The sequence below is a fragment of the Eleutherodactylus coqui genome, chromosome 4 (genome assembly GCF_035609145.1).
Source record: "Eleutherodactylus coqui strain aEleCoq1 chromosome 4, aEleCoq1.hap1, whole genome shotgun sequence".
Taxonomy (NCBI): Eukaryota; Metazoa; Chordata; class Amphibia; order Anura; family Eleutherodactylidae; genus Eleutherodactylus; species Eleutherodactylus coqui.
In genome coordinates, this window is record NC_089840.1 from 279,347,220 (window position 1) to 279,371,478 (window position 24,259).

Here is a 24,259-nt window from a genome sequence, read left to right on the forward strand (position 1 = left end):
ATTAAATGACAGAGCCCCCACAGTTATGGATTCATCAAAGAATTTCTACCTGATGGCTATCAGGCATCTTTATTTATAGCCCCCTTACATCGGGGTGTCACAACATCATTGGACAATTAACTATGCAAGCTTATTGGTTAGTTTTCAATCCCTCATTTTCATAGGTCAATTTAACACTTCTGCGTGTCCACTGGTTACATCTCATTATTCTTAGTATAGTTTCTTAATTCCAAGAACTATCATAGTTCATTGGACAGTTCACAATCCAACCTTTGATTTGTTACTTCTTAGACATTACATGACATTCATTGGATGGATACATTCTGATTCTTCATTTGCATTTCCTACAAGAAACTTTAAAGGGGTTGTCCCGCGCCTAAACAGAAATTTTTTTTTTGCCCAGTCCCCCAGTACCTGTAAAGGAAAACCGCTGCCATGTGTTATTAAAAAAAAAAAAAAAATTCCCTTACCTGAATCCCCGTTCAGCAACTTTAAAAAATCTTCTGTCCAAGATGGCTGCCGCTGGTCTTCTCCCACGGTGCACCGTGGGTCTTCTCCCATGGTGCAACGTGGATGTTCTTCTGCAGTCTGTGCTCCACTGCCGATTCCAGCCACCCCATTGGCTGATCGGCACCACGTGACGGAGGCGGAGCTACGCGATGACGCGGAGAAGAGGCCGGCCGATGGAGGAGCCAGGATGCAGCTCGTGAGCCCGGACCATCCAGAAGAGGAATCGGCTCTGCGCAAGCGCGACTGTTCCGGCGACCAGAGGAGAAGTTTGGTCGTCGCCATGGAGACGGGGACGCCAACACCGGGAGGGGGTAAGTATATAACTTCTGTATGGCCGATATTTAATGCACGATGTATATTACAAAGTGCATTAATATGGCCATACAGAAGTGCATAACTGCACTTGCTTTTGCGGGACAACCCCTTTAAGTCGCAGTGAATAACATCTTGACAAAGTTACAAGTTGCCCAGTAGAAACTTCTTAAAGTTCTTATCTTATCTTAGCATATGTGTCCCTGTACAGAGCTAAGAACATGGTCATGTGGTTTATCCAATACATTCCATGATTATTCTGTGGCGTAGGTGATGACTCAAACATCACTTATATACACATATACACACATATATATATTGCGGCAAGTTGGGGTTACTTGCCCAGGATCTCCTGCTTACTTTCCCCTGCCCAGGGGTGGCAGCACCGCAATGATGTCCAGAAACACCAGGTAAAGTCCAAATGCCGGATCCTCCAGCGTTTATTTCAGCATAGCAGCGTATTCAGTATACATATAGTTGAGCATATTGTATGCAATTTCACACTGTTGTCTGTCACAGTGCACACAGCAACGCATACCGCTTCTTCCAGTGGACCCTCCAGGAAGGGTTCTTCGCCCCGACAGGCGATGAGCGAGGGGCTGACTACCCCCTGTCCGCTCCGTGCTTCCAGATCCCTCACAGACCAGCACCAAGTCTACATAGACCTCAGCCCCACAGACCTCAACGGACCTAAGCTCCACAGGCTTCAAGTACACTGAGTTTGTGAGGAAGGGGAAATTTAATCTGTGTAGCCGCACCCTTGTAGGTGCAGGTTAATTAAACCAAACTGTGCTCAGAAGCCCTCTACAGGCCTCTCCTGCTACTGCACTGTCACAATACATACATCTATATCCATGTACACACACACATATACATATATACACATACACACATCTATTCCATGAGTAGTAGAGGTTCTATGCCAAATGTGGAACCATCTTGATAGTCTTATCTTATCTTATCTTGACATATCTGATATCTGATGAGGCCAAGGTTGCATTTTTTGTCCATAATTCCAAATATATTTGGTGCAAAGTCAACACTGCCATCACCAGAAGAACACCGACCAGAAGTGAAGATGGTGGAGGCAGCATTATGTAGGGGGCTATTCTGCTGCTGGAACTTGGACTTTAGTCAAGGTGGAGGGAATTATGAACTGTTCCAGATATCAGTCCATTTTGGCACAAACCTTCAGACCTCGGCTAAAAAGTTGAAGATAAAGAGGAATTTCACCTTTCAGCATGACAACGACCAAAGTAGACCTCCATATCAACAAAAGAATGGCTTCACCAGAGCATGATCAAAGACCTAAACTTTATTGAAGATCTGTGGGTTGACCTGAAGAGGGCGCTACACACGAGATGCCCTCACAATCTGACAGATTTGAAGCACTTTTGCAAGGAAGAGTTGGCAAAGATTACCTAGTTAAGATGTGCCATGCTGATAGACATCTACCCCAAAAGACTGAATGCTGTCATAAAGTCAAAAGATATATCCACAATGTATTAGTTTTATGGGTGTGCATATTTACGCAACCACAATTTAAAAAAACAAAATTCATGTTTTTCAATGGAATTGTCCAGATAACGGGTCACATTGAAGGTGGGAGGAACTCTGAAATGATCCATCTTTGTTGAACTTTTTAGCGTGATGGCATTGTAACACGGCTGGGAAGACTTTTTATATCCACTGTATATCTGTGTCCATGTATATACACACATACATAGTAACCAATATATATTTATAAGGGGAAGTCACAGTTCTCCTGGCAGACAGTTTCATCCATCTCACCCATGTATTTTGAGTGAATGGGTAATGTGGGCAGCAGAGAGGAGAGCGCTGGGAGCTACGAGGAGAAGCAAGGGGATTGTGGGAAACGTAGTTTCACACAAGAGATCAGCAGTTACACGGACATAGTTGCTGTTCACATCAGCGGTGCCTTGAGTTCCACCTCCCAACTTTTGGACAGTGTACAGCTGGTATCTGAGTTTTATCATTTCCACAGAACCCATACGGTATCTAGAAGCTGCATGGGATTTTTTTTGGAACTCCAAGTTTTGTGAAAAACACACATCATTTTATAAACCAGCATCTGTTTCTGATAAACGGCGTACATTTTTAGATGCATTTTTTGTTGTGAGTCACAAACATATCAAAAGTGCAATGAAAATGATCCAAAGTGCCTCGTGTGAATGCAGCCTAAGGGCACCTGCAGATGAGCGGAAATTCCACGCGAGATTTCCCGCAGAATTTCCGCCGCTGAAAGTTGCCATAGGATTGCGTTAACAAACGCAATCCTATGCAGACGGCCGCGATTTGGTCGCGCGAAACCTCGCACGGCAAACAAATCGCGGCGTACTCTATTTCTGACCAGTTCATCCCTTATTGGGTTAAGGTTGTGCTGTCTGCAACTCTGCTTGTCTTTGCTCTATTTCTGCGCATGCGCCGGCTGCCCGGCAAGCCGGCACATCCAACAGCAGGAGCCGCGGGCGCGAGTGAGTACGAGTCGCTCTCTGCAGGCGCTCGGGTCGGGTCCCGCGGCGAGAATCCTCACAGCCGGATCCGACCAGCCCGTCTGCAGGCGGCCTAATGCAGAGAAATAGATCCGCCCACAGGGACTATAACCATATAATGCCGGCTGCAGTTCACAGATTACATACAACAGGGGTATTTCCTTTGACTGCAGTTGTAGCACTACAGATAGTCGCAGTGTAGCCCGAGCGTTATACTGACCCCCCAGCTGTAGTCATTGCTGTTATGTGTGCTTATAATGTAAGTCACGGTCATTTAGCTGCCGTCTGTGATAAATGGGACCCTGGGAGATCTGGGTTGTAGAGGTGAGAGTCTCAGCTGTAAGCCTCTTAGCTTCTCAGCTTCTCCTCTGATTGGAGTTGTCCATTTTTCTTCTCTATCCAGGCCCAGAAATCCATGAAGATTTCTTTCAGCCATGAATCATCTCTGTCCATTCTGTCCTTCCGCTACCCCAAAGAACCTCTCAGTAACTCCACCGTAGTACTAATGCGTCTCCTGTGGCCCTAAAAGTAATGACCCCACTCAGTAATAGTTAGCGCTCTGCAGCCCCTGTTTGTTATAATGTCCTTGTGCCCCACTAAGCTATAGCGCCCCCTCTGCTGCCTGTTACATACTAAGCTACAGCGCCCCCTCTGCTGCCTGTTACATACTAAGCTACAGCGCCCCCTCTGCTACCTGTTATGCTTAGTTATAGTGCCCCTCTATGCCACCCTCCTGCCGGGCTTTTGCTTCCAAACCTCAGTTACTGAGTAGCAATAAACATCTTCTTTCTCCCTGACAGGCGGGACTGCCGCACAGCACCGCGCCATTCACAGCATCACCTAACTCCGCCCCCTCCAGCTCTAAGCACAGCGTGTCAGGGGGTTTGGGGAGGAGTCATTCAGGTGATGGCGCTATGAACAGTGTGGTGATGGGCAGCAGTCCGGTCAGTCAGGAAGAGACAAGATGGCTGTTAATGGTAGTAATGAACTGAGGGAAGGGGGGTGTGGACATGTCTCCTGGGACAAAAGGGCAGTCTCAAAATCAAGAGCTTTCCTGCTGAATCCAAAATTCAATTCCATTCTGTTGCACTTTATTTGAGGAGCAGAGCAATAAATGTAACAGCATTTATCTCTTATTATCTCCAGTAATTGTATTATTCCGGGGGGGTTTGTGTATGATGTTACATTGTCTCATCTTCTTCCCATTCAGGATTCTCGGCTGATATCTTCTATATCAGATAATTATCCTGATTGACCCGACAAGGATGGATAGGAAGAAGGACAAGATGGCGGAGAGTATATTCACCCTCACCCTAGAGATACTCTTCCAGCTTACAGGAGAGGTGAGAGATTCTGGGGATGGCGTCACGTTCCATAGTTTTCTTTGTTTTTCAAATTCTGTTTTTACTTAAAGATTCTGAAGCAAATAATAGGTAGACTAGACCATCAAGACCTTCAGCATAAGGCGAATATCAAAATAAGCATAGCAACTGGGGATGGGGAAAGAGAGGGGGGAAAAAGTTGGCGTTAGACCACTTAAAGGGGTTGTCCTGACAAAGCAAGTGGGGTTAAGCACTTCTGTATGGCCATATTAATGCACTTTGTAATATACATCGTGCATTAAATATGAGCCATACAGAAGTTATTCACTTACCTGCTCCGTTGCTAGCGTCCCCGTTGCCATGGCTCCGTCTAACTTCGGTGTCTTCTTACTTTTTTAGACGCGCTTGCGCAGATCTATCTTCTCCATTCGGCTCGGCCTCTGATTGGCTGGAATCGGCACATGTGACGGGGGCGGAGCTTCGCGATGACGCGTACAAGGGGGCGGAGCCAAAATGCCGGTGATGCCGAGCCGAATGGAGAAGATAGATCTGCGCAAGCGCGTCTAAAAAAGCAAGAAGACACCGAAGTTAGACGGAGCCATGGCAACGGGGACGCTAGCAACGGAGCAGGTAAGTGAATAACTTCTGTATGGCTCATATTTAATGCACGATGTATATTACAAAGTGCATTAATATGGCCATACAGAAGTGCTTAACCCCACTTGCTTTCGCGAGACAACCCCTTTAAGTAGACAAGGCCATTAGTTCGTGTTAGCAAACTGAGAAGCAGTTAGGATAGAAGTCTTACAGGGTGGAGCACACCCAATAACACAATAGAATATAGAGAAAACTCAGCAATACAGTGATTGTATTACTAATTCTATTATTCTATTACTAAGTCTACTAATTTCATTATCTTTAGCAATCCATTGTTTATGTGAGGGAACAGTTGAAGCTAACCATAAGGCCTCCTTCCCACGAGCGTGACGGGCTCCGCCGCGTAATATTACGCCCCCCAGAGCCCCTATACTTACCTGCGGGAGATAGCGTGAAAACGCTTCCCCGCCCACCGCCGTCGCGTCGTGTGACACGCCCACCAATGACGCTGCGGCGGTAGGTGGGATAGCGTGAACGGACGGCTTCCATTGACTGCAATGGAAGCCGTCAGCGCGTACAGCCCGTCCTCACCCGCAGCAAATAGAGCATGCTGCGGGTGAGGACGGGAGAAATCGCAGTGCGTAATTCCGCGGTGGAATTACGCATCGTGAGCATTGTGCTATTAGGTTCAATAGAACCTAATAGCAGGGGGCCACGCAGCGGATTTTTGCCGCGAATTTACGCGGCGTAAATCCGTTCGTGGGAAGGAGGCCTTAAGCAGGAATTAGGGACTTTGCTGCCGCAATCATGTGAGAGATAAGGTTGACTTTTGAGGGTCTGTAAGTTGAAGAAGATTTTGATAGGATCACACAACCTCTGGAGTAAACTTTAAGGGGCTGTCACGGATATTACGCATGAAACCTTCAATCCGACTCCAGAAAGGTCATATAACTGGGCAAAACCACCAAATGTGTGCTAAAGTGCCCACACTTCCATTGCAGTGCCAGCATAGTTTAGAATTAGTTAATTTGTAGGTAAAAAGCCATTCTGCAGACCTGTACCATCTGGTAAGGAGTTTGTAATGGTTTTCTTGAACTCTAGCGCATCTAGAAAAGCCATGGTGCATTATGTCTCCCACCAAAGTATGGGTGGAGACATGGCTTAGGCAGGTTGAGATAGAGGGGATAGCCAGGTGACGCACCCGAGGTGATAATAGGTAGATGGGCTCAGTATCTCCGCTTCACTGGCAACCACGCTGCTACCATGCCGACTCCCCTGTAACCATGTCCACTGCTATCTCTCTGCCGACCCCACATCTTTCATTGCTGCCAGCCCTGCTGTGTCTCTCCCCGGTGGCAAGCTTCCAGCTCAGTGACCCAGCAGCTGTCATTGCTGCCACCCCTGTTGTGACTGTCCCTGGCAGCAAGCTTCCAGCTCCACGACTCCACAGCTGTCATTGCTGGTGGCCCTGCTTTGACTCTCACCGGTAGCAGGCTCCCAGCTCCGATGTCACTGTCGTGCATCGCGGCCTCCCATCTCCGCTCCATGCACCCTTGAATCTGGCAGCAGCATGACTTGGAGGCCAGCCAATCAGGAGCTTGGAGGCGTTAAACAGGGTGTTACCTGTCACTGTGTAGATCTCCACCCCTACTTCTGGTGGAGGCATAATGCACCAGTACCAGCCATGTGAATTGCTTAGAATAACTCTAACGCCTCTATCTGAGAGGGAGCAGTTAAGTTCCCTTTCCTATGAAATGATAAATGTTGGTTTGGAAGTTTCTTGGGTAGCGATACATTTCCTTCTTAAAGATAGGTATTCTACTAAAGTGACTTTGTGCAATGATGATGTTTTTCCAAGTCTGAGAGCGGGCAGGTAGATGGATAAATGTCATTTAAATTTAGAGATGATTTGGGATAAGTGCAACAGATGTAGGAGTTGGAGTGGCGGGCATGTTGCTTGAGAAAATAAATATTTTGTTGTATGCTTTCCTGTGAACGATAGAGCCAGATATCCGACACCGAGAGATTTTCAAAGCACGTCCAAATAAGGTTAGTATGAACATCTAGATCTATTTTTAGGATGTTGGGCAGAATAGTTAGGGGGGTTAAGGGTGATGGATGTGGGGCCAAGTCGTCTCGAAGAAAATCCGAGTTCTCACAAACCTCCTTCAGGAGAGAATGAAACAAAGCCTTTTTATAGACTTTAGGAGAAGGAAACCAGAGAGCTCTCCAGAAATTGGGACCATAGGAGACTTTTGCCAACACTCGGATTATGTGGTTTTCGGATGGTCTCACCAATTCTAGACATCTGTTTAGTTGGATGGACTTATAGTATTGAGTCATGTCTGTGAGGTGTATACCACCATTCTCTCTCATTTGGATCAGTAGGCGATGAGCTAGTTGGGGCTGCCTAATTTTTGTCCTAAAGATCTAGGTTTTTCATGACTAGTATCCCTAGGTATCCAATATGAGACTCTGTCCATCTGAATTGAGATGAGGCTTTAAGATTCTTTGTGCTATCCATGGGAGGGATATATTGAGTATTATTATAGATTTGGAGAAATTCACCTTGAAAATCGATATAGTGCTGTATAAGTGAAGAGTGGTGTTTAAGCTTTTCAATGGTCTGTTCTGGATTAGATAGCAAAAAAACTATGTCATCAGCAAAAGCTATAGATTTGAACGAAAGGTTATCAACGTCCATGACTGTTTGTCCTGGCTCACCATTTGGATAAGTATTTCTAAGGAGAGGATGAAAAGAGTAGGTGACAGTGGACAACCTTGGAGAGTGCCATTGGTAATTTCAAAAGAACATGACAATATAGTGTTAACTTTATTTTTGGCGTGTGGATGAGAATAGAGTGAGAATATTGCTCGGATTAGAGAGGCAGGGAAATTGAATTTGTTTAGGACCGTATTGATAAAGTCCCAGTCCACTCTATCAAATGCCTTTTCAGAATCAATTCCCGATAGAATCAATGGGGACTTCCTCTTTCACGCAAACCCAATAGCATGTAATAGACAACAGGAATTATCTATCCCCTCTCTACCGGCTATGAATCCTAATTGTTCCTCATTAATCAGTTTTGGGCTAAACGTATTGATTCGCCTTGACAGCAGTTTTGCCCACAGTTTGATGTCTAGGTTGAGCAATGATATTGGTTTAGTTGGGGGTCTTTACCCTTCTTGTGGATAAGATTAATATAAGCTTCTTGGGATTGTTTAGGTAATTTGTCTCCATCTAGAAAAGCGTTAAATGAGCTGGCCAGGTGTGGCAATATTATATCTTGAACTTTTTTGTAGTAAGTTAGTGGAAAACCATCGGGACTTATTAGTTCTTCTAGTTAGATTGGGTAGGTTAGGACAGCATTTTCATCTGGAATTACGGCAGCGAGAGCCAACGACGACATAACATTTCTCAGAATTAGCGTTTTATCATCATTCGCACTCAAACCTTTTTTTATTTAAATTGTACAGTCTTGAGTAAAAATCCTTAAGGGCTTGCTCTATCTGTGTTGTTTCTGAAAGCTTATCACCTTGAGCATTTTTAATGTGAGAGATGTCTGCCTTCCACCTTTGTTACCGTGAGCATAAATTTGATGTTTGTAATTGAATAAGGATTTAGCAAATCTGTTCAAAATGTCTTTTAATCTTTCCCTCAAGACAATTAGGTTGATCTGAGCCCTTTAAGCTTTATTCAGTTTTGGGTTAAAGGGGTTGTCCCGCGCCGAAACGGCTTTTTTTTTTTTTCAATAGGCCCCCCGTTCGGCGCGAGACAAACACAAGGGATGGGTTAAAAAAAAAAAAAGTTTAGTACTTACCCGAATCCCCGCTCTGCGGTGACTTCTTACTAACCTTACCAAGATGGCCGCCGGGATCTTCATCCACGATGCACCGCGGGTCTTCTCCCATGGTGCACCGTGGGCTCTGTGCGGTCCATTGCCGATTCCAGCCTCCTGATTGGCTGGAATCGGCACACGTGACGGGGCGGAGCTACGCGATGATGCATAGAAGGGGGCGGAGCCAGAACGCCGCTTGTGCCGAGACCCAAGAGAAGGGAGAAGACCCTTCTGCGCAAGCGCGTCTAATCGGGAGATTAGACGCTGAAATTAGACGGCACCATGGAGATGGGGACGCTAGCAACGGAACAGGTAAGTGAATAACTTCTGTATAGCTCATAATTAATGCACGATGTATATTACAAAGTGCATTAATATGGCCATACAGAAGTGTATAACCCCACTTGCTTTCTCGGGACAACCCCTTTAAGATATCCTCAATCTCCTTTTGTCTCTGTTATTTTAGGAAGAGCCCAGAGCAATGAGAATACCTCTAATGTAGGCTTTATGTGTTTCCCACACAAACAATGTTTCTCTGAAGACTGAGAATTCTCACTAAAGAAGAGCTTTAAATGTGTGGATAAAGTATTGCATAATTCTTGGTTATTCAAGAGGGATTCATTTAATCTCCATTGCCAATCTCTATGTGGAAAAGCCAACAGATTTATCGTAACTGAAACTGGGGCATGATCCAAAATTGTGATGTTCCCTATGTTAGCATTGCTGACTTGCGAGATTAAGGAGGATGAGAGGAGAATGTAATCAAGTCTTAGATAGGTATTGGTAACAGAAGAATAAAAAGAGAAGTCTCTGTCCGAAGGATTGAGAGTAGAGATGAGCGAGTATACTCGCTAAAGGCAATGCTCGCTCGAGACGGAAGGTTCGGGTGCCAGTACGGGGGAGCGGTGAATAGGGGCAGTCAGCAGGAGGGAGCGGGGGGGGGGGGAGAGAGGGAGAGAGAGATCTCCCCTCCATTCCACCCCGCTCTCCCCCGCAGCTCCCTGCCCGCTGCCGTCACCCAAAACTTCCGTCTCGAGCGGGGGAGATACTCGTTAAAGGCAATGCTCGCTCGAGCAATTGCCTTTAGCGAGTATACTCGCTCATCTCTAATTGAGCATCAATAACCTTTAAGTCCTGAAGAAGTTTGTGTGATCATTTCTTGGCACGCTGCGAAATCTGGGAACTCCTAGTTGAGGCATCTAAGGTTGGATTTAAAGTGAGGTTGAGGTCAAAACCTCCTTTAAATAAAGCTAGTTTGTTACGTGTATCTTTTAACCAAGGGATCTGTTTCTTATTTGGGACATACAGTTTGGAAAGCATGTATGTTTCTGAATCGATTTTACCTTTTAAGAAGTGCATTCGACCTTCGGTATCAGAAAACTGGCTCTCTAGGGTGAACAGAATTGAGAAGTGAATTGCTATAGCCAGTCCCTTAGCTGCGGTGGAGCGATGATTATTTAGGAACCATTTCTTGAATGGGCATCAAGACAATTTTGGGGCCTGATCTACTTTCAAATGAGTTTCTTGAAGGAAAGCAATTGATGTTTTCATTTTTTAAAGAAGCCAGAGTAATCTGCTTCTCTTCTGTGGTGAGTTTAATCTCTTGACATTTAATGAAGTAATAGTGAGGTTATCCATCATGTTGCAATGCACAAGAGACTACTTGTACAATAATAGCTAAGTGTCGGGATATGTCATTTGAAATTAGTTTTTCTTTGGGTCAAGTGGTCTAGAATAAAAGAGGACTAAGGGCTAGAGGTAAACTTTAAACGAACCACGGTGAGCTGACCCCAAAGGGCTCATTCCATAACCTAGTTTTATGAGTAAGTTGTTACGAGGACAAAAATAATGTTAAGTTTAACTAGGAACACTGTGTCCCATTGTCACAGCAAACAATATTTGGAGAAAATGGATGTATCTCCTCATGGTATGACAAGTAGACCACCATGTGGTTGTAGGAAGGCTGTTGGAGATCCACGAGTACATAAACCTTCCAACGAGGACTGCCAGAGATTCAGGCAGCGTGCTTTATAAAAAGGGGCTATTGTCAACTCCATGCAGTAGGGCAGGAGACTTCGGGAAGTCACAGGCATCATCAGGACATGCAGAAAAGATTAAAGCCCTTACCCCAGTCCAAGGCAGACCAAAGTCTCATCAGAGACCAGACCAACTCTGCCAGGACTGAACACACTAATCACCCGGACCACTCCCCCTACCGACACCAAGCACCCCCATGACCAACCCCGAGCCCACCCAGCCCACCCAACCCACCCCTCCACGGAATGCCAGTCACAGTCAAGCCAGCCAAGGAACCCTCCCGAGGCGCCCCTGAAACTAAGGGAGAGAAAAGGGAGGGTAGGGAAGAGGAAGGGGGGCAGCGCAATGAAGAGGGAGGGGGAGAGGCCAGAGGGGTAGGAAACTACAGCCAGGGGAGGCAAGGCGGGAAACCCGTGCTCCCCTGGCTTGGCGACCCACAGACCACAGTAGAATTTTAACAAACGTATTAACAAGCAGAAGAGAGAGTAAATACTTAAACATCTGCATACGCTTGATGTCAAAACCAATGTTCCAGGTGGAAACTGTTGCCTACAATCAGAGAGGATCAATCTTCATAAAGGCTTCTGAAACTCCTGCTGAGGAAAAGAAAGCAAGAGAGAAAGGCAACTCGAAAACAAAGGTGGATATCTACTAAGTCATCAGGAGACAAGACAGAGGGAGTCTTTTTGCAATTCATTTTAGAGATGAAGAAATAGCTTCATGAAATAATATGTGGGACAGTCTGAATCCGGATTTACAGTGTGGACTTCTTTAGCTGAGTCACTCCGAGAGTAGCTTAGTCTAGCTTGGGACTTCCTGACCCTGGGGGACTTGGACCCTGATACCTCTTTCCAAGGAGTTTCTTAACTGAAATCCTCTAATTCTCACTGTGGCATTCAGATTCTTTATTCCTGGCAGCCGAGAGAATCGCTTGTGCATCTACAAAAGGAGACCACAAACTACATCAATCGGTGGATGACCCATTCTACGCCTAGGGCAGAGAGATCTATGAATCCTTTCAATAGTGATGCGTGCTCTGTCTGAACCCAGTAGGTCCGTAAATATGTTGTTTGCTATGGTTCTTAGAGTCTCCAAAGCTCAGGACTCAGAGATGCCTATTATTCTGACATTACGACGATGGCTCATGTTCTCATGGTCCTTTGGAATGGGTACTTCCTATCTTTTAGGAATCTCTGGAGATTGGCCTGATTTTTAGAGGTGTTCTGCAGGCCCGCCTGTTCATTAGCTTTGTCTTTTCTTAGTTTTCCATGTTGATGACAGATGTAAAACAATTGTTGCTGTGTAGGGCACAGTGTGATGTGGATCTTAGATCATTCTTACCCTGCTGGTATAATTCGACTTAGAATCTGGATACAAGGTTGTAATTAAGAACAAAACTGTGGGTCTCTATGGAAGAAAACAATGGGGTGGTGCAATGTGGTCGAACCACATTTTGAGAGAGGCGTTTGATGTTTCAATTGTTGTACCGCCCTCTCTTCTATTCTTGAATCCAGAGAGGGTTTTTAATTTTTGGGTCTCTGGTGTGGAGATTCAGAAAAAAATTGGGCTGTGCCATCAGTAATAAAAATTTATGCTGTAACGGCATAAAATGTATGGCCGTTTAAGGACAGCAGAGTTTACACTTGTGAATAACGTCATATGACCCATGGGACAACAGAGTATACCTTTGAAGTCCAGGTGGCCCGTGCAGTAGAGCTGCTCACACCAAGACTTCAAGCGTCATATGACGGAGGAATTAAATGAGCCCACACAGTTATATACTCCTTAAAGAATTCTTACCTGATGGTCACATCTTTATTTATAGCCCCCTTACATTGGGGTGTCACAGCAACCTTAGACAATTAACTGTGCAAGTTTATTGCTTAGTTTTCAATCCAACATTTTCATAGATCAATTTAACAATTCTTCGTGTCCACTGGTTACATCTAGTTATTCTTAGTATAGTTTCTTAATTCCAAGAAATATCATAGTTCATTGGACAGTTCTCAATCCGACCTTTGATTGGTTACTTTTAGACATTACATGGCATTCATTGAGTACATTCTGTTTCTTCATTTGCATTTCTTACAAAAAAACTTTAAGTCACGGTGAATAAGCTCTTGACAGGCTGCCAAGAGGCCAAGTGTAGAACATGTCCTTATCTTATATCACCATATGTTTCTTAGTACATAGACAAGCTCAGACAAGTTGTTTTCTGGTATATTCGATGGTGTCTGTCATGGTGCAGTTTACATTCACACACTATATATATATATATATATATTAGTATGTATATCTCAATTGTCCATAATCAAATATCTTCTTTTACAATGCAAACAAACTCTCTGGACAATAAGAGAGGGGGTGGAATACAAACTATGGCAGCCACTTTCTCTGATCTCCTCTTGAAGCACTATTCCTTGGCAGTTCAGAAGCTCCAGTAAGGTGTCAGAAGGAGGAGGGATGGGGGGATGGAGAGTAAGGGGGTCATATCTGATGGATGGGAGCTGCAGGTGGCAGGTCAGTGACAGTCCTCCTGACCTCGCCACAACTTTAGATCTCAGTTTCACTCCTCGCATTAGGCCCGACTGGGTCGCGGTGTTAAATAGTGGTGAGCACGGCCATGAGACCCTTCTACCAGTGTCTCCCTTAGCAGTGGAGACCCTGATAGTGAAAAGCAGCACCTCCTAGGGCTCTGTGTGATGGACAGCTGCAGATTTGGGGGTAAATATGCGGCACTCTGAGGTGGTGCATTTTCTCTCTCTAAAAGTTACAGAATGTTGTACTATTTTTATGGTTAGAAAGTATAGACCCAACAGACCTATTTTAGGGCAAATGGAATTTCTTTGGTTCCATTGATATCTGTCATGTAAAAGATCTCTTATAATTTTGTTGTTCTGCCTGTATGACTGAATAGAACAACAGAAATTATGAACACAGATGAAGAACACCTTAATAACAGATGAACATAACTGGAGACCCTGTAAATAACTGCAGTGATATTTATGGATGTATCTCCCCATAAACAGGATTACACGATAGTGAAGAAGACTTCTAGTGATGGCTGCCAGGCCCCGGTGTCTGATGGATGGGGAAGACCCCTGAGCCCAATCACAGGGCCTCCACCCCACCCCCTGATACTGGAGGAGATCAAGGAGCACAAGATCCTAGAACTCACCAACAAGATGATTGAGCTGCTAACTGGAGAGGTGACGCTGCTGGGAATGCTGGGACATTATACAGTAACGCTATGGTGGTATAACATGCCTGGGTGATGACGGTATCATTGTGTGGTCAGGTTCCGATAAGGTGTCAGGACATCACTGTCTATTTCTCCATGGAGGAGTGGGAGTATTTAGAAGGACACAAGGATCTGTACAAGGACGTCATGATGGAGGACCACCAGCCGCCCCCATCACCAGGTAATAGACAGGACTAAATCCACACGGCCTTCATTATTTGTATGTAGAGAATGAATTCAGTGGCTGTCTGTATTTTCTGCAGGTAGATCCAGTAAGAGAGCAGCAGCGGAGAGATGTCCCTGGCCTCTTCTTCCACAGGATGATCAGGTAGATGGAGAGAAGGTCTCATGAAATCTCCCCTCTGGTCTGTAGGACGGCTGGGAAGGTCTTGTGTTCAGTCTTATTATATGATTGATACTTGTGTAATGAGAAAGCTGGAGATGGCGGTATTACAGCCGACCACAGACATCAGATCTCCGCATCTTATCACTATTTTCTGGTTCTGGAGATGGCTGGTTGGAATAAAGAAGCAACAGGTTGGAGTTATACAGGAGACCTGCAGCTATTTGGCCCAGATCACTACTGCTGTCATGTCATTCCGGCTCCTCATACTAATTAATGACCTTTTCTGGCCATATAAAACCTCCCACACGACTTCTCCAACTGTGTGATGACTTTTACAATATTTATTTCATAGCTGGTGAATCCGGATGAAGATGCGATCCCTATTGATGCTACAGAGACACATGTGAGGGGAGATCAGCCGTGTAAGGAGGAGATTCTTACAGATGACCCCCCAGGTGAGACTACATGTAAAAAAGAGTCTGTGTTGTCAGGGTTTTCAGTTGTATATAAAACATATGAAAAAGTCGTGTGCATCCCATGGATCTGTGATTGTGTGATGTGGATTGACTCCATTGGTCATGCTCCTGGTATAAATGGTTGTCCACAGGAGATATGCATATACTGTAACTAAGGATGAAATATTTGTTTAAAACATGTTATGGGGTATGCGTTTTATTCCAGTTTGGAACTGTCTGGTTTTAAATATTGAGTATGTTCGCTTCCATACGGTTGAGAAAATTGTGCGAGATTTCTGCATTGTGAGACACACACATCTTCCACAAATATGAACTTCACTGTTTTGTAATACATAGTAATGCTTAAAAAGTAAATAACATTTTTTAATTTTTCTGTTGATACGACTGTATGAGGACTATTTTTTTGCAGGACAACCTATAGTTTGTATTACTACTATTATGGGGAACATACAACTTTTTGATAGCTTTTTGTTCAATCTTTCTTGGAGATGGAGTGCAATTTTGCCATTGAGCTGTTTTTTTCTGACAGAGACCTAAAGTAGGCCTTTATGGGGGTAGTGATACAAATTTTATAAATTTTTATTTTATATTTTTATAATATTTAAAACTAATCTTTATTTCTCGTCTATTGCATTGGGAGTCACAGTTGAAGACCGTTGGTATAGCTACTGCCACTAGAAGACTGTTGGTATAGCTCCTGCTGTCAGCTATACCTCTCCTGCAGGCACTAAGCTGATCAGTTTTAGCTTGGTGCCTGTAGGAGGCAGACCTCTTTATTCACCAGTATTCAGCTGTTATCTTTCTGAGTCTGGGAATATAAGGCTGGCTCTAGACTCTCCCTGTTACCCCATCAAAGACGGCGAACAGAAAAGCCAGCAATTGCATCCCCCTATTAGAGCAATTCCTTCCTACCTAAAGGCAAGCAAGCAGAGTGGGGTACACACACTGCTAAAGTCCCAGAGCTCTACGGTGGATAGTTGAGTATTCTCTTCACTGAGGTAAGTATCAGCATTCTGGCAACAGCTCTTGGGGCTGCTGGGAAACTCCTTCTGAGTCCTTATTCCAAGTGGCACTGATTTTCATTGCCCGCTCTTGGCACTGCTGACTGGGGATGAAGGTAACTGTGTATTGTGGGCTCTAAACTACCAGTATTGTTGGGTCACGTGCCTTATGTGGGACTCCTGCAGTTCACCTGGAGGATTCAACACAACACCACTTTCCTGGCCTTCCACCACTAATTTATGTTTCGGCTTCGGTCTAGCTGCAGCTCTGCCGTTGGTGCGGGCTGCGCTACCGTAGAGTTGAATTGTACCTTGCACTGGTAGGGGGAGGGCCATTCTGGTTGATAGCCTGATAGTGCCAGTGAAAAAAGTTCTTTGGGTGAAGGATTCTACACCCATTTGATCTGTGGAAGGCTTTTTTGTTCAGATGCCTGAAGCATTATACAAAGGTCTTTCACTCTCATACAGAGCTTGAGGATGTGCAGCGGCCCAGAGGGAGACCCCGGACACCTGGCATATGTGGGGAGCTGGAAGGATAGAGTGCTGGCCCGTCATGGCGGCACTTACCATCCTCCATCCCAGAGGGACACACGCAGCCAAGGCCAGAGTATTGCTGGCCTCTTCCCCGGACACCCCTAGGAAAGGGATGGCCAATAGTTGGGCAAACAAGGAAGAAAGTTGTCACGCGTGACGCCACTGTACCTGCACACACACACGCACACACACCGGTATGAACCTCAGTGAGGACAGTTCTGTAGTACCACGAGTGTCAGGAACAGTCAGAGCCCTGAATGAACTTTACTTGCAGAATAAGCAATAACAGTACAAGGCAGATTCAATACCTCTGCACTGGCCTTGGAAACAGATTTGAAAATCACTGATGCTCTCTCACTCTTGGGGGCTCACTCCATCAGCATTCCATTCTCACTTGGTATGGGAACCTCTCCTCCTCTTCCATTTTTAACACATGAGGGCTGAATGTGTCCCCATGTGCAACTTTACACTCCACACCAGAAGATGGAACTCTCGAAGATGGACTCCCTTCCCGCTCTCAGTCACTTACATTTATAACCTTAGACATACCACATGACAAGAAATCACTGATACATTTACAGGCAGACTCCAAGCACTGTAAACACTTAACCCTTCACTCACTGCAGCTGTGCAATACACATAACACAATGACAGGACACTTATCACAGCGCACCTACAAAAGACATGCATGCATGACATTTATGGAGGGGGCCAGTAAAGGATGTTCTGGGCCACTACAGACGTGTCAACCATTCTATCAAACTCTTCGCCAAACCAAAACATTTGGACATCATGTGCCACTTTCTGCAAGACTTGGATAAGAGGTGGTTGTCTCCCCCATTAATAGACCCCCAGTATCCTCTTTATGTAAAAGCAGCACCCTACCTGTGACGGCTCTCTCATCCTTTCAGGACATAAGTGGCAAAAAGACTGGAATCCCTAGCCAAACCTTCCTTTGAGGCAGTAGGTTTGGCAATTCTCCCTGATTTTGCTTCTACTTGGGTCAGTAGGGCCACTACTAAAGGTGGTAAGCAACCATGTTGCTGCATTTTTCCTGGTTCTTCTCCAGAAGAATTAACCACTGTTGCACAGCTGACAGGCCAAATGGGAAAATTTATCAGTAAAGACTTCCTTGATTGAGCCAGACTATTGACTTGTGCATGAGCCACTTCGGTTTCCTCTCGCAGGAGTCTGTATGTCAAATCCTGGGCCACAAATTCTGCTTTAGGGTGATTACCCACTACAGTTTTTTTCACTGCGAAATTCGCAGTGTTTTTTTTTCTGCAGGGGTCTATGGGACTTGTAATGTTAATGTGATTTTGCGCAATCGCGATTTTAACCCTTAAAGTGGTCTTTAACACATCTTCCTTTTTCTGGCTCACGCCTCTTCGGCGTCAGACTGGGTGACATTTCTGAAGCCACTAGCAGTAAAAGTTCTCATCTCAAATCAAGCTGTGGGAGATCTGCAGAGAAGAAAAGGCCTCAGTTTCATTCCTTTCGCCGTACTAGCCCCCACTCCTCTGATAGCAAAAAATACTCGCAGGACCAAAACCAAAGACCCTCCTACAAGCCTCGTCTTTCCTGGTGTCCCAAACCACAATCCTTCAAGTCTGCCTCTACTAAATAAAGGGCAGTCCTCACTCAAGCCATCTAGGGTGTGAGTTTAACTTTCTCTATTTAGGGAGACTTGGTTCGCTCACATCTCACACCCCTGGTTTCGGAAGGTCATCTCTTCAGGGTATGCCATAGGATTTTATGTCCATTCCCCCATCGCTTCTTTAGTTCCAAAATTAAAGTCTCTCCTTTAATGGCCAACGGTTTGGCTTGTGTGATACATAGACTTCACTCTTAGGGTTAACCCCTTAAGGACATGGCCCTTTTTTTTCGATTGAAAAAAATTGTAACTCCTTTATTTATCCATCGACTTAAAGGGGTTGTCTCGCGAAAGCAAGTGGGGTTCAGCACTTGCCACTCCATGGCTCCGTCTAACTTCAGCGTCTAATCGCCCGATTAGACGCGCTTGCGCAGAAGGGTCTTCTGCCTTCAGCTCGGTCTGGCACGAGCGGCTTTCTGGCTCCGCCCCCTTCTACGCATCATCGCGTAGCTCCGCCCCGTCACATGTGCCGATTCCAGCCAATGACAGAGCCATGGAGACGGGGACGCCAGCGCAGGGAAGGTAAGTGAATAACATCTGTATGGCTCATATTTAATGCACGATGTATATTACAAAGTGCATTAATATGGCCATACAGAAGTGCTGAACCCCACTTGCTTTCGCGAGACAACCCCTTTAATTGTATGGGGGCTTGCTTTTTGCGGGATGAGTTATAGTCTTCATTGGTACTATTTAATGAAATGAGAAACTTTTAATAAATTCTAAGTGGAGTAAAAGAAAGAACAAAACTACATTCCGCCATCTTTCCGTGTGTCTTGCTTTTATGGTGCACAAAATGCAACAAAAATGACATGATAACTTTATTCTATGCATCAGTGCATTTACTACAATACCAAATTTATATCATTTTTTTTTTTGTTGTACTACTTTTGTTTTGTTACATTAAAGTTTTTAAAATTATTTTCTGCCGCCATCTTCTGCGTGATATAACTTTTTTAATTTTTCTGTCGACAGAGTAGTGCGAGGGCTCATCTTCTGCGATACGTCCTGTAGTTTCTGTTGGTTCCATTTTGGAATACATAAAACTTTTTGAATGCTTTTTTTGCATTTTTTCTTGGAGACAGGGTAACCAAAAAAGCGCATTTCTGGTTTTCTTTATTTTTTCATTGATGTTTACCATGCGGGGTAAATAAAGTGTGGCACCCGCATGGCTCCCTGCAATCTCATCGTGGGCGAGCCATATGGGACCCCGGAACTTTGTGGCATTTTAAGGGTTAATAGCTATTGCCCATAGGTGTCAGTTTTAATAAACAGCCGACACCCGCGCTATATGTATAGAGGTCACCCGTGAACTCTCTTAATACATACGTTGACCCCACAGGACGTAAATGCACACTTTGCAGTGGGAAGGGGTAAATAGCTCCTGTTTCTGCCTTAAAACAGAACAAGGAGTTTTTTTCAAATCTCTGTGATGCCAAAAAAGGATGACACAGTCCGACCCGTTAGGGATCTGAAGAAGTTAAATCAATATGTCAAGGTTCGATTTTGATATTGAAATCAATATGTCATAGCTATTGAAGTCCGTCATTGCGTTCATGGAACCATGTGAGTTTCTGTCATCCATCAACATCAAGAATGCATATCTTCATATCCCCATCTGTCTCACACATCAGCGATTCCTCAACTTTGCCATCTGCTTGGAAGACACTACTAATTCATGGCCCTTCCATTCTGGTTGGCCTTGGCTCTCCAAATCTTCGCAATCTTTCTGGCATCAGTTATGGTTCTCCTTCTCTATTTCAATGACATCTTGGTGAATGCCTTACTCAATTGGGCAATCTGAGAAGTCTCCACATCACTTTGGAAACTCTTTCCTATTTTGGGTGGATCATCAACCATCCCAAGTCCTCCCTCTCGCCATCGCAACATCTGGACTCTCTGGGTCTCACCTTCAGCATGACTTGTGCCCGCCTTCTACTCCCAACATAGAAATTACATCATCTTCAGGGGCAGTTGTGCTCCCTGCAATATTAGACTCCTCTGACTATTCCTCACTGCAAAGAGTGCTAGGGCTGATGGTCTCATCTTTTAAGGCAATTCCATTGGGCCAGTTTCATATCTGACCTCTCCAATGGGCCATCCTCTCTCATTGAGGCAAATCTGTGAACTCTTGATCAAGAGATCCACCTGCTTGCCAACTTCAGTGCTCCCTTCTCTGGTGGCTTTACTGTCCATAGATTCATCTGGGGTGCCCCATTCTGATTATCCACTGGCAGATTCTCACCATGTGTGCAAGGAGAAGTACTTAAAGGGGTTGTCCCGCGATGACAAGTTAAGTTAAACACTTCTGTATGGCCATATACATGCACTTTGTAATATACATCGTGCATGAAATATGTGCCATACAGAAGTTATATACTCACCTTCCCTGCGCTGGCGTCCCCGTCTCCATAGTGTCGTCTAATTTCAGCGTCTAATCGCCCGATTAGATGCGCTTGCGCAGAAGGGTCTTCTCCCTTCTGGTCGGTCCGGGTACGAGTGGCGTTCTGGCTCCGCCCCTTCTACGCGTCATCACGTAGCTCCACCCCGTCACGTGTGCCGATTCCAGCCAATCAGGAGGCTGGAATCGGCAATGGACCGCACAGAGCCCACGGTGCACCATGGGAGAAGACCCGCGGTGCATCGTGGGTGAAGATTCCGGCGGCCATCTTGGAGGAAAAGAAGGAAGAAGTTGCAGAGAGGGGATTCGAGTAAGTAAATTTTTTTTTTTAATTTCAACACATCCCTTGGGTTTGTCCTGCGCTGAACGGGGGGCCCATGCAAAAAAAACCCCAAAAAAACGTTTCGCCGCGGGACAACCCCTTTAAGGTTAACAATAATTTAGTCAAGTTAAGTGATAATCTAGCATAGGCATGAATCATTGACCTACTTTGTCTTTAGGATGCCTGGACAACCCTGGATGGTAGGCTATGGGTTATGCTACTTTTTGTTTTGATGGGGGTCTATCCTAGGGGTCTATCCTACCTGTAGGAGACAAGAGAGGGTAGTCATTAATGCTCTAGTAGTTCTATAGCCAGTTTAGGGATTGTCCAGGCAATCGAACTCTAGGAATAAGGAGAGCTATTAGAGATGAGCGAGCGTACTCGGATAAGCACTACTCGCTCGAGTAATTGGCTTTATCCGAGTACCGCTGTGCTCGGGGCTAAAGATTCGGGTGCCGGCACGGAGCCGGGAGCTGCAGGGGAGAACGGGGAGGAACGGAGGTAAGATCTTTCTCTCCTTCTCTCCCGCCCGCTCTCCCCTGCTCCCCGCTGCGACTCACCTGTCAGCCGCAGCGGCACCCGAATCTTTAGCCCCGAGCACAGCGATACTCGGATAAAGCAAATTACTTGAGCGAGTAATGCTTTTCCGAGTACGCTCGCTCATCTCTAAGAGCTATTTTAAACCCCTATCCTATCATCTCCGTAGAGAATGGATTGAGCAGCACCCACACGAACCGTGCTCAGTATCATTTGGATACCCCAGTTGGGGAACAATATTCCACTTTCCATGTAGACAACGGGCTGGTTCTACATTTCACAGCCACTGTTGCAAGTCCATTTTTACCTTATGTTCAGACAGTTATTGAATGATCTCTTAATAACGTTATTAATCACTGATTGAGAAAGAATACTCCTGTTAAACATCTTAAGCTCCTAGATATCCCCTTAGGAGCCGCCTGATGGCGGTGAAACGTGTTGAGTGAATGTATCGAGCTTTTTCAAAAAATCATAGAGTGATTATTTTAGTATTATAATGATACATTCTGGCTCTATTACCAAGCCAGTAAGCAATTTTTTCATCACATTAGTGCCTAGTACTAAGGCAAGTTGCAAAGAGAATACCATCATGGGGTCTGCCAATATTGACTCAGAGTGAGAGACATTCTCTCCCTCTTCTTGTTTTTTGTCTGAGTCTGTTTTAGTGTATTTGTATTTGTCTGCTGTGGGGGACCTTCATTCAGATATTCTGGTGTAACACCCCTTTCTCCACCCCCACAGTGTCTTTCCAATAAGCCCTATGTTGTGTGTTTTTAGTAAGAAAGATTAAAAATTATACATTTTCACTAGTCTAGTCTGTGAAGGGCATTTAATGAGATATAGACAGTCCTGTAATTCTGTGAATTGATTGCCCTACTTCATGAATTAGTTAATTATAACCTTCAACAAATAACATCACTTTATTATCCATATACAAAATCTAAAAATTACGCCACATCATTCGCTAAGTATGTGGATTACATCTTATATCACAATATTTGCTAAACGGTTGCAGCTTAAATGTTAACAGGAACATCACTGAGAAGTCAACTCATCTGAACCAGCAACCGGGGGAAGCCAAGCAATGCTAAAATAGAGTATCTTCTCCAATAGACCAACAGGCATAACACCTTCTCATCCCGTCAGCAGAGGTTCCCCTTTCTTCTGGGGGTTCCACAGATATGACACTTCCTCATTTTATCTCCAAAACTTCCAATTTTTACTCGAGAAAATGTAAAACTTTTATACTATTCAAATAGAGATGATTTTATCTTCCAACGTCCCATACACAGCATATCTTATCATAAGTAGAGGACAAGCATACATTTTATGTGTCTCTACCCAAGACAATATTTCGAAATACACACTCAACATGTTGATTCTTCTTTTAGTATGCATTCAGCTCTTCCCAGACATGACTATTTACCTTAGCTCTCTGTCCAGAACAATGATGGTTCAAAAGTCATGATTAAGGTAAACATGGCTCTGAAATAATTACATACTCAGTATATTCTTGACCAAAGGAATTAAAATGGTATTAAATCTAAATAATCATACTGACTCTCCACTGGCAGGTGCTCCCCACAAATCCCAGCCTACTTTCTAGGGGTTCGCTGCAGAAGCTTACAACGCATGGCACTTGGGACCATAAGGGTGTCTGTCCTTCTGATAAACGTGTTGGAACTGCAGGCAATTCTCCTGTCATTTCAATACTTCTAACCTCTGCAAACAGGTGTCCCCATTCAGGTCCAAATTGACAACATGATGACGATCGCGTACATAAATCAAGGCAGGACCTGCTGCTTAGCCGTCATGGCAGAGACAGCGAAAATCCTTGCATGGGTCGAAGCTCACCCTTCAGCTCTCTTGGCAGTCCACATCCAGGAATAGACAATTGGATAGCAGATTTTCTGAGCATGGAAACAGACGATCCTGGAGAATGGAAGTTACATTCCCAAGTTATACAAACATTTTGTAAGAAATGGCATTACTGGATGTCGATCTTATGGTGTCCTGAATCAACCGCAAGCTCAGGATCCCCAAGTTCAAGCACTGGATGCCCTCATACTTGCTGTGATTACTTGTATACTAACGTTGCTGACACATGTCGGCTTGCTCCTCCCTCCCTTTCTCCTAGTCATTGGAACTCAAACGTGAGTACCAAATGGGGTTAACAAAATATTTACTGATTTTATGATCTTCAAAAAATATCAATGAAGGCTTACAACCTTACATGCATGTGTAAAGTCTAGGGGCAACAGAATTGAATGAGTAAATCAGGAGTTACATTGCCAAAATATTTCTATAAAAATAAAGTGCCAATTTCTACTTCTTCAGTAACTGCAACTCCTCATAAAGTAATCAGGTGTGAACATTAGAGGAACATAAATGAGAGTAACAAGTTAGGGGAGACAAAGTAGGCAGGAGGAACTCATAAGGGAATTTCGGAGAGGGAATGAAGGGATGAGGCTGTAATGGGGCTTATTATGTCGGTGAACCTGAGATAGGAAATTAAGGTGAACCTATTCTATTAACGTGGCCGGAGAGTATGCTCCTCAAAAATCTATCGGGGGAGTAGATGACATGCTTGATGGTAAACTAGATTGCCCTGGAAGAG

General features: G+C 44.6%; 1 protein-coding gene across 1 annotated transcript in view; it reads left to right on the forward strand.

Annotated features, from left to right (window-relative positions):
* Positions 1-24,259, forward strand: part of LOC136624336 (zinc finger protein 250-like) — a 325,143-nt gene that overhangs the window by 67,308 nt on the left and 233,576 nt on the right. Inside the window, exons 7-8 of the mRNA XM_066598267.1 lie at positions 14,635-14,699; positions 15,070-15,172. Coding sequence (XP_066454364.1) covers positions 14,635-14,699; positions 15,070-15,172 — 168 coding nt within the window. The remainder of the gene's footprint in view (positions 1-14,634; positions 14,700-15,069; positions 15,173-24,259) is intronic.